This window comes from Fundulus heteroclitus, unplaced genomic scaffold (genome assembly GCF_011125445.2).
Source record: "Fundulus heteroclitus isolate FHET01 unplaced genomic scaffold, MU-UCD_Fhet_4.1 scaffold_425, whole genome shotgun sequence".
Taxonomy (NCBI): Eukaryota; Metazoa; Chordata; class Actinopteri; order Cyprinodontiformes; family Fundulidae; genus Fundulus; species Fundulus heteroclitus.
In genome coordinates, this window is record NW_023396841.1 from 96,536 (window position 1) to 106,991 (window position 10,456).

The 10,456-nt window shown below is 45.4% G+C and overlaps 1 protein-coding gene across 1 annotated transcript; it reads right to left on the bottom strand.

The window, feature by feature from the left end:
• Nucleotides 1–1,584: 1,584 nt before the first annotated feature.
• LOC118556314 (TNF receptor-associated factor 3-like) lies at nt 1,585–8,863 on the bottom strand (the record flags this gene model as incomplete). Its single annotated transcript, XM_036131365.1, is given in 12 exon segments — nt 1,585–2,755; nt 2,838–3,029; nt 3,710–4,053; nt 4,136–4,310; nt 5,586–5,726; nt 5,824–5,916; nt 6,029–6,103; nt 6,205–6,282; nt 6,886–7,050; nt 7,144–7,248; nt 7,331–7,382; nt 8,742–8,863. Coding segments are annotated over 12 exon segments (1,578 nt in total), but the record flags the coding sequence as incomplete, so codon positions are not given.
• Between the last annotated feature and the right edge of the window lie 1,593 nt (nt 8,864–10,456).

Consider the following 10,456-nt stretch of genomic DNA (forward strand, 5'->3'; position numbering starts at 1 on the left):
GCGCAGCGATTTGCATACACCTTCACTCCCTCACTTTCTGTTATCTGACCCTGCTTAGCAGTGACCCGACAGTTCACCCTGCCCCGCGAGCTGTAAACATGAGATCTGAACAGGCCTGACAAACGCAGGGAAATACTTCACTTGTTGTTACAGTACACAGAAACCGACATTCAATACCCTGACATAACCTGAGGATCAGCTGAGTTTTTCCGTTGAAACACATTAATAGTCAAAATAATAGTCTATTTTTAAAAAGCAAGCACATTTTAAACTTCTTATAAAAGCTTTTATTTCCGTTGGGAACGCTGCATTTTCTATTCTAAATCAAAGCATGAAGCAAAATTGATCATTGGTATCAATCTACATTAAGATTTTGGAAAAGGAAACGCTAAACTGTTAAAAATGTGAGCCTTTTGGCGCATACGGCCAGCATTTCTTTTTCCAAACATTCACTGTAGAAAGTGAAAAATGCTGACAACAGAGAATAAGAAACATTCCCATATCATGGCGCCACAGCCTCCATACCTCATGATGTACTGTGGCTTAAATTCTGTGATTGAGAATTGTCCAACAGACTTTGTGAAGCACCTGGTGATGCCGTTCCACACAGTCAGCAGCATTCATGTCAGGGCTGTTGGTTTCCTTTCGCACTACTACACCTACGGGTACGTAGACAGAATTTCTACCAAAAAACAAAAACAAAAAGTGGCCTGGTTGGTGATGCTGGACCACTCTTATTTCGACCACTACTGTAACAATACGGTAGGATTCTTAGTTTTCTCATGAGGATGACATAGTATCATACCTATGAAATCTGTGTTTCGTGTTCCTTTTTAATGTGCTCTCATCCCACCAAGTAAATTTTCTCTATAAACAAGCAAAAAACTTTTTCTGCTTTGTCCTTTCCAGCTGATTTCTCGCTTAACACTCTGGTTAGCTTAATATCCCAAAAAGATTTTGTTGGTCTCTTTGCTTTGACTTGATGGATGATGACTGATTTTAGAGGTTCTCTGGCCTGTGAAGGACTGATCTGTCCTGGAGGAGCAGGGATTTAACATCCATCCATCCAAATGTGTTCCTGCTTTCCTAACATCATTGGCAGAATTATCAGTTTTGTTGAAACTTACGTCTTTTACTAACGGAGGAAGCTATAGATAAAAAAAAATCCATTATAGTGTATTTTAAACTACACACAGTTGAACGTTGATAAAAACCATCATCTGTAGACTCAGAAATATTTGTCAAGAGTTTAAATATTAATCATATTGATACTGGTAATGCTACTTAGTTTCAACACTACTAAGTGGATTGGATTATGTTCTACATGAAGGACGTGTGAATGGTGTAAAATGTTCGGTTTCACCTCTTTGTGATGCTGTAAATAGATAAAACATTACTGCTGGCTATTTGCCCTGAGAAGCTGCTCCACCTTCCCATGAGCCTGAACAAGACAGCGTGCTCACAGGATCTGACCTGTTTCAGTCATTTTCAGGAGAAGATGTCAAAGTAACCGTCTTTAAAGTCTAAGGTGGAACCCTTGAATTTCCTCTTGTCTAACATATGTTAGTTCACACATGACAAAGATTGTTCTTCTTTTTTTTTATTTTTACACTTCAACAAACATTAAAACTGTGCAAATGTATGGAGAACGTTGGATGAATTCGGCCAACACTGGAAAAGTCACTGAAGCCACAGAGGCTGGGAGCTCCTGCAGGGACCGGACTGACGTCTCCGTCTCTGGTCCCCTGGAGTCGCGTCGTTCTTTGGCCTCAGCTCAGTGCTGTTGCTGTGGACCCTTATAGACTTCTAGAGGGTGTGAGAATCCGCCTGGACAGTGAACCTCTGAACCGTGGACTGAAGGCTGCTGTCTGATCCAGTTCAACTGTTTCACGGATGGAGTTCGGTATTTACTGCGGACAGGTTGTTTTTTCTCCCTCCAGAAAGCTCTAGAAGTAATAAAAGTGAGCTACGAACCACAGGTCAAGCCCAACTACCCTGTCAGTTTGATTGTATGAAAACCTGAACCAACCAAACAGTTTGACTGACTCAGAGCCGCTGAGCCAGAGGGCGTACAGATGCTGGTTAGCTGCTTCAGGTTTGGCCAGTCACCAGGTGAGCAAGATGAGACATGCTAGGCTGGCTGAAAACGCTTAGTGAAGAAAAACAAACTAGTTAGGATATGAGGTTAAAAAAAAAATAGTGCTAGTGTGACATCAGCTAGTTAGCCTGACAAAACCAGTCTGAATGAGTTGAGCATGTTCTGGCTTAGGAGCTCCTGCCACCTGGTTGCTCAGTTTATGGCTTTGTACTGACCTTCGTCTGATCCAGTGGTGCTGATCTGTTCTGCTGTGAACTGGAGTTTCAAAACTTCCTCTGCAACTGTGGCACGTTTCCCAGCATCACCCAGTAAGCGGGTATTAAACAGGAAGTCGGGCTTAATGCACGTCAGGAGTGAGTGACAACGACGCCCCCACTGTGATGGGCATGTTGGTTCTGGATAAGGTCACCGTGGTGACGTCACAACAGATCAATTCACATTCAACCAGACACACACACAGCTCTGCAGTCCATATAACAATCAGAAGACGGGGAGCATTCTGATTGGCTGCTTCCTGTCCTTCAGCCTGAGGAGCCTCCAGCATCACTGATCCTTCCCATTAGTCCTGGCTGTGCAGATCTTGCATTGGTGAGGTGATATCGGACAAATAAGTTCCTAATATCATGGGTCAGGGAGGTCAGATGTATCCACTGTGACCTGCCAATCACAGGGATCAACACATATGTTCAGCAACCATTAGTTAGTCGTCTTAATAAAGGTGCTGCAAATGATGCCCCACCTTGATGAAGATGGTATCATCTTTGATGTAGCTGCCCGTCTCCAGGAGACTTTGAGCCACAAACAGAGGGCAGCCAGAGGCGATGTTCATCTCTGCTGTGGGACGTCTGAAGCTGCTGCTGTTTGGATCGGGCTTAAAGGCGTCCCCCAGGTGTTTCCTGGAAGGACCCTGGTCCATCAGCATCAAAGTCACCTGACAAACACACACACGTTTACAGAAAAGCTCACTCCAACGTCTAAGCATCAAAAAAACAACCAAACATGCACAGAGAAATCCGCCGGAGAGCAGAACTGGACGGTTCTATGTTGCAGCAGCCGGTTCAGGTTGGCAATCCTTTGGAGATTCCAGAGTTGTACTTTAAAATGTTACCATAAAAAGTAGGGAGGGAGGACAGATATGAAAAGTTGGACTGAAGGAAGGACTAAAGAGAGGTTCAAAGGGAGGATAAGAAGGAAACGTCGGAAAGTAGGGAGATAGGAATGACGGAAGGAGGTGAGAAAGCAAAGACCCAAGGAAGAAAGGAAGGAGATTTTGCTAATGGGATAGAGAATAAAGTATAAAAAATAAATATTTCTCTATTCTCAATTTTTATCCATGCTTTTCTAGACCTGGAGAACAGTTGAGATCACACCCCATAGTTTTCCAGACTAAATACGAACCATCACATGGTTAGCACAGTTACATTTTCAGTTTATCCCCAAAGAAAAGGAAATTTCGCTGCCATCTATTCTTCGTAAAGAAAATCTGGAATCACCTAAAATTAGTATAGTTATGTCAGGGCTTTACAAATTGATCGGTGCCTCTCTAGCAACCTGACACATCAATGATGTGAAAACTGAAGACTTCACAAACATACAGAAAGCAGACAGTACCTTCTGTTTGAAGGGCCAGGGCAGCAGGGCGTCGTACTCGCCCTTCATCACCACAAAGAACAGCGACAGGTGCGTCCCCTTGCCCATGCCGTCTCCATTCAGGTAAACCCGAGCGCACATCTTGTAGCCGAAATATCCGGTATAAAATGGCTGCGAGTACAGCGATAGCGTTTTTCCTGCCACGGCTTCCTGTTTCCGCCTCTTGTAGTCGCGGATTTTCCAGATTAGAGTCCCGTTGTAGCTAGCCGTCTCCAGTACCTGGAACCTCAAGTCCATGTCAGCCAACCGGATTTCATGGACACTCAGCATGTCGTCGTGTCGGTTGAGCTGGGTTTCCAAAGATGCTACAAAGAGGAGAAATGCATCCGTGAGTTCCTGATTACCTGGTCCAACACTCGACTATCAAAAGCCAGCGCTTTAACTGACCGAGAGTATGAGTGGAGCCAGACCCACTCCGTCCCCCCTGCTCCAAGGTGCTGAGCCGCGTCCGAACGTTCTCCACCGTCCCTCGTAAGGTTTCCACCTCTTCTCTCAGCACCCGAAATGAACGGAGCTCCATCTCCAACTCCAGCAGCTTCTCCGAATGCGAGCTCATCAGTTTCTAAGACAACACAGAGAGGCTTGGATGTTTTAGTCTGCAGAACACAGAAAGCCTAACACAATCCAAGAACCGGACTCTTGGGTTTCTGATCCCAATAAATATCCAGGCACGCCCAAATGTTGCCTTCAGTCTTCTTGGCTTGAGAGCCACTGCCTGCAATATTTTGCATCTTGGAATTATGTTTTATTGACTGTAAAGTCTTCATGGTGACATGGATGTTGGCAATCTGAGAAGTTGGGCTAAGGTTACAGAAAAGTGGGATTAGGATTTCTAGGAAATGCCTCCCGAGAGAGCAAATCAGCTGTCCTCATCTGGCGAAGAATCCTGTCCACCCTCATCACCGCCCCTGAGCTTGAGCTGCCTCAGCCCTGCAATAAACTCTTCCAGGATCTGGTTTTACTTTAGAAGGTGTTTCATGTCCTACCAAAGCTTTCCAGGTCCTGTTTCTGATTCCATTTAAAGACTTTGCTCCTTAAATGGCATTAAGTGCTTCCTCGTGTGACGGTCAGGTTTTTATCAGGTGCACAACTATCTCCAAAATAATCCTGTTTAAAATCTCTCCATTGTGACTGCTGTGTAACCTTCATTATTGAAGCCTAGTGAAACCCGAGCCTGAGGAAACCCCCAGTTCAACCAGACACTGTGAGCATATCTGTCCTGTCTTAAACTCCCACCACTGCCTCCACATTGATTTTAAAACCTGTTTGATTAACAGGAAGCTAGGAGAGGCCTACTGCCTCCTGTGTAGTTCACATGCTTCCTGAAAAACACTCCTGATAAACCCTGTTTGTGGCCCTTTAATACTCTAAAATAAAACGGCCTTCTAGCACCTTCAGTTTTTTGTACACTGTTCTTACTGTCGTTTCTGTTTGTCTCGATTCTAGATCTATGTGAAGAAATCCCCTCCAAGATCCAGTCGGGTTCAACGTGTTCACTTAGCAAGGATGTAATATTGCAAGGTTGTAATTGGTCTGAAACATCAACACACCGGAGCTGAGTAAGTACAAAAACTTTATCCACAGCGCTGTTAAAGTTTTATTCCTCCAACCATTTCCCATTTCGCCTCGTTGTAACCACAAACACAGAAGGTATTCTAATGGGATTTTAGGCGATAGACCCACACAAGGTAGCAGCTGGTTTTGAAGTGGGGGGGGATAATGGTGCATTTTATTTTTATCCTCTGTAGATAAAAATCTGAAAAGCGTGGTGAGGATGGAGGCGGCCCATGGTAACACAGGAGGAGCTGTGACAGGAGCTGTGACTTAGGAACAGTACCTGCATGGTGGCCAGCTTCTGCTCCGTCTGTCGGTTCTTCTCTCGCAGCTCTTCGTTCTGGCTCTCTAACTCGGACAGTCGGCTGCTGAGAGCAGGAAGTACCTTACATCTCTCCATCAGCTCTTCCTTCACGTTCTCCACCTAGAATCACAGACGGTCTTCAGCCCGCAGCTTTCAGAAACATTAACCCATCCGCTTCATTTTGCCATGATTACGCTCATTTGGTGACAACGGGTACCTTGTTCTCCAACAAGCAGTTCCCTTTGACCATCATTCTTAGATGTTCAGCTACGAAGGTTGAGTCATGCTGCCTCATATCTTGATTTAAGCCCTGAGACACAGTAAACAGCACATGAGCTACTGACAATGCAAAGCTGATGAAACATTGTGCAAAAAGCACATGTGACAGATTGGAGGAGAAGATAAGTCAAAGGAGGAGTCACCTTGAAGGTGCAGCCGTAGCGGTGGAACAGACAGCTGACCTGGGCTTTGGGACAGTCATGCTGGTGGCTGGTTAGCTAAAACAACACAAACATGTCAGCCAATCAGTGCATCTCTTCAACGCTGACATTATCATTGTGTTTGAAGGGGCCAAGAGAGGGCAGGGGGGGCTCAGTACCTCGCTGCGGAGCAGGGAGGAGCAGCAGTGGTTGGGACAGGGCACAGGGAACGACGGACACATGGTCTCTTTGTGTTTCTGGAAAACAGGTTCACAAAAAAAACAGTTCAATCCAGGAGGTGCGAGCTCACGCTACCAGACCAGCAGCTTTCTGCAGCACTTTGCACTGCAGCTTCAAACCTTCATGCACTTTATTAGGATTTTATGTGATAGAACGACACATAGCAGCTCATTGTTCTGAGTGAGAGGAAAACGGTCCATAATTTTTTCAATAATGTTTGCAAATAAGATAATGTGAAACTGTGGCCTGCATTTCTAGTCAACCCCCTTTGTTTTCTGAAAGCCACATCTAGCAGCCAGCGCAAGAAAGAGGACAACTTGTTGGGCTGCAAGAGACTTGAGGGCGGAGCAGACTATTCTGCTAAAATGGATAGACAAACAGTTCAACATTTCAGAGTAAAGCGGGCAGGCGTTGCAGAACAGAAGGTTATTAGAGAAAATGACAGAGTTTAATTACGGGAGCATCTATACGTTATGAGTCAGGTAAGCTTTTCTTACGCTGTAAGGGACCCAGCCAGCTCCCTGATCTGTGCCCTTAGTACATATCTGGTGAGTGCCTGTCTGCTCATGACTACGCGTTATATAAACCACACTGCTCAGGAAATAAAGAGCTTTTCCCACCTGTAGGTCAGTCAAAGGCATCTTGGTCTTGCAGAATTCACAAGTGCTCTCCCTGTGTTTACATTTCCACGCCAGGTGCTCAGGAATCTCCTTTCTCATCACCCTCTCTTTGCATTTACCCAGCGGACAGGGAACCTCGAAGAACGGACACACGTTCAGGTGGTCCTGGGGACAGAAAGGAGACACGGGGGGTAGTCACAACACAGGCTGGACCTTTTATCCGACAGGACGGTGCTACTGAAATTAGTCTGTGCTCACAGGTATCTGCTGCAGACTCATTTGCTCCTGACAGCCATTGGCTTTACTCCGACAGAAGACTTTCAGCGCCATAATCTCTCGATGGCAACACACATCTCTAAAGATCTGAAACAAGAAGAGCACGAGTTAGACAACTGTCTGATGATCACAGCAACACGCCTCGGCTCTGCCTTGCTTTTCTGCACACCTTGTCTTTGAACAGAGGCTCCATGTCAGCCGGACACACGGGGTTAGGGTGACTGCAGGAGGAGAGAGGACAAAGTTAAGAGGGGTTTTATAAAGTCTGCCCGCAGGTGGTCAACAAGAACTGACAGGGAGGCTAGATGTGGACATGCTGTATGACCCCATTGGTGGCCAACCTGTTTTATTACTTCAGTGTGGACTAAATGACTGAAAGGTGTCGGCTAAATGTCCTGAAGGACAAAAAGAGACATTTAAACACAATTTACTGAGAGTTTTTTATGCTTTTTCTGCATCCCTGAGATTAGCTATGTTTACATGAACAGAACGGATTAAAATGTATTCGGATTAAATAATCAGATTGTACGGTTTATATTGGCACACAATCAACTAACACCTGACTTCATTCAGAATATAAACACTCTAACAAGCACAGATATCAAATTCCCCTTAAAAAAAAAAAACAAAAAAACACACACAGAAGAACTTCTGTCTTTTCTAAATAAAAACAGTAAACAAAGCAGTATTATACAAGTTTTTGGTCTTCTGAGTGCCCAGGCTGGACTTGCACAAGGTTCTAATTATGGTTGAAAGTTTACTGAATAAATAATAATTTTGAGCTCTTCATGTTTCAAAGAGAAAGGTTGTATGAGGAGCCCAGACAGTTTTGCTTCCTGACGTATTTCCTCCACTCAACAACGCAGAAATACGTCATGTTTACCTCGGCTGCACATGCGCACTCGGGTCAGTTTGCCACATTCAGAATAACTTGAGCCTGACAAGCTTTTATACACGCTGATCAAATTATCAATGGCCATAAACCACGGCTCTAGTTCAGATTACAGTTTCATTTTGATTGAGCTTAACCCGATCATCATGTTCCAACTGGTGTGTTAACACAACGTTTTTTTATTCCGATTACTTTGTCCATGTAAAGGTAGCTACTGTCTCCTTTGCACAGGTGCGCCAGCCTGGCAGAGCTCTGTTACCCTGCGCCCTGCTGCTGTGTGCCAGCACACTGTTGTCCTGAGCCTTTTACAATATGTGCCTTAATCAATTGGCTGAATTAACCGCTCATAATGTTATTAAGTACTGCGGTTCTGATCAACTATTTATTTAATTAAGTTGTGTGGAACTAAAGAAGGGTCTACTACATGCAGGATAGCAGCAGTGACTTTGAGAACACTCCTGCAAACGGTCCTTGATCAAGATAAAGGAGGTCGTGGGTCTCCATGCAACTCCTGCTGGCATACACCTCTACCCACCATGATCTACGGCTACCATGATAAACAGATTCCTCCCTAAGAAGGTTAGTGTGTGTCGGTTCATTTCTAGGAAGCATGACATTCAGATGATTTGGTCAATTTGGCTAAACACCCTCCACCAAACCCAGAAGAACCTCACCCTGTGCTGCTCACCTGAGGATGTCGTTGATGCAGCTCTGACAGAAACGGTGTCCACACTCAGTCTGGCGGGGCTCACACAGGACCCGCCTGCACGACTCGCAGCAGTATTTGGCCTCAGGCTTTTCAACGAAATGATCTCTAAACCCTCCATGAAGAGGCTGGAAGCCTGCAGGAGCACCTGGACAAACACAGATAGAGGAGGCTTCAAACAAGACAAAAGGCAGACGCACCATAGGATACGATTTTTTCACATATTTACTTTGTTGAGGAGTGAGATCGCACGGAGACCAGGGATTGGCTGAGCGGTGGGAGGCTGACGTGATGGCGAGGGTAGAAGAAAGGGGAGCAACAACTGAAGGCGCCACCTGCTGAAGGGGTATCTGCACTTCCCTCCCATTAGCATTTCTCCCTGATGACATGACCTGAGGAGGCTTAACACACAGACAGAGAAACGCTTCATCTTCACGCCTGACTGTGCAGTCTCTATGCTCACTGAAGCTCCAGCAAATCACTGGCAGGAACATGTAAAAAAAAAACACAAATCACAACTGTTCAAACAGCAAATTGGACCTGGAATCCTGGAAGGAAGCAGATTCTCCTCTGGAAAAACTGCTGAGTTCTCCTACGCATGTACCGATTAGTGATCACATTGTTCAATAACTTCATCTTTGTTGACCAAAGACCACCCAGAGATGCTGAAAGGTGGGAAAACCATACTGGCTGGTAAACCGACCTAGCATCTCATCTCCAAATCAAAGACAGCAAAGGAAAATAAGCGAGGCTATTGGTGGGACTCTCTATTTTCTGTATTTCTATTTGTTGTAAAGCTGTGGAAATTGCTCTGCTGCTGACACTTTGTTCTTTAGCCACTTGTACTGATCCAGTTTTGCTCTCTTCATACCCAGACTACTGAGCCAAGGCTCTATGGGGCTCATGTGGCCAAGTTTCCTGGCCTGCCCTGGCACAAGAGGACCATAAGCAGGGGTAAACAGAAATATGTGTGCAGAGACACTTTGAAGCCACCCACACCACCCTGACAACCTCCTTTCTGTGTGACAGGAGGACACGACAGAAAATAAATCCCCATGAAAGCTGTAGGCCCAGGGAAGGTTTTGGGTCAGGTTCCTGAAGGACTCTGTGCGTCCGCTCCCAGTTTTAATGACAGATAGTTTCAACATCCTGGGTGTCCCAGGCCAGCATTCCAATATAGCCCACTTCCACAGGCTTGTAACGGCCGCTCGGCCACGCCCCTTTTTAGGAGTGTTTTTAGGAGCAGTTTTTTTTTTCAGATTCGTAGATATACGGCTTTCTCTCATTTCACACTGAAAGCTGTCTGTGAAGTGTCCATCCTCCACCTCTTCCAGTACAGGGCAGCGGCTGTCTGCCCTTCCCAGCTGCTGACCTGTCTTTCTGTATAAAGACTCAGGAGGCGTGTCCCTTTCCAGGCCTTTCTAGGCCAGTTGAATCACTATAGCGGACGAAAGTAATCCGTGCTGGGAGGAGCAGAGTAGGGCAGGAGAAAACCAGAATTAACGTGCCTCATCTCTCAAAACGTCGGTCCTTCATGAGCTGAAGCTCCAGACAGCGCCTTGACCAAATAACTCTCACTACAATAGAGATGAAGTGTTTTGAAAGGCTGGTGATAATGAAATGTAGAAAAAGTGACTGCAGAAGACTCATCAGTCTGCTTCTAGGCAGAACCCCTTCACATCTGATGATACAGCTGC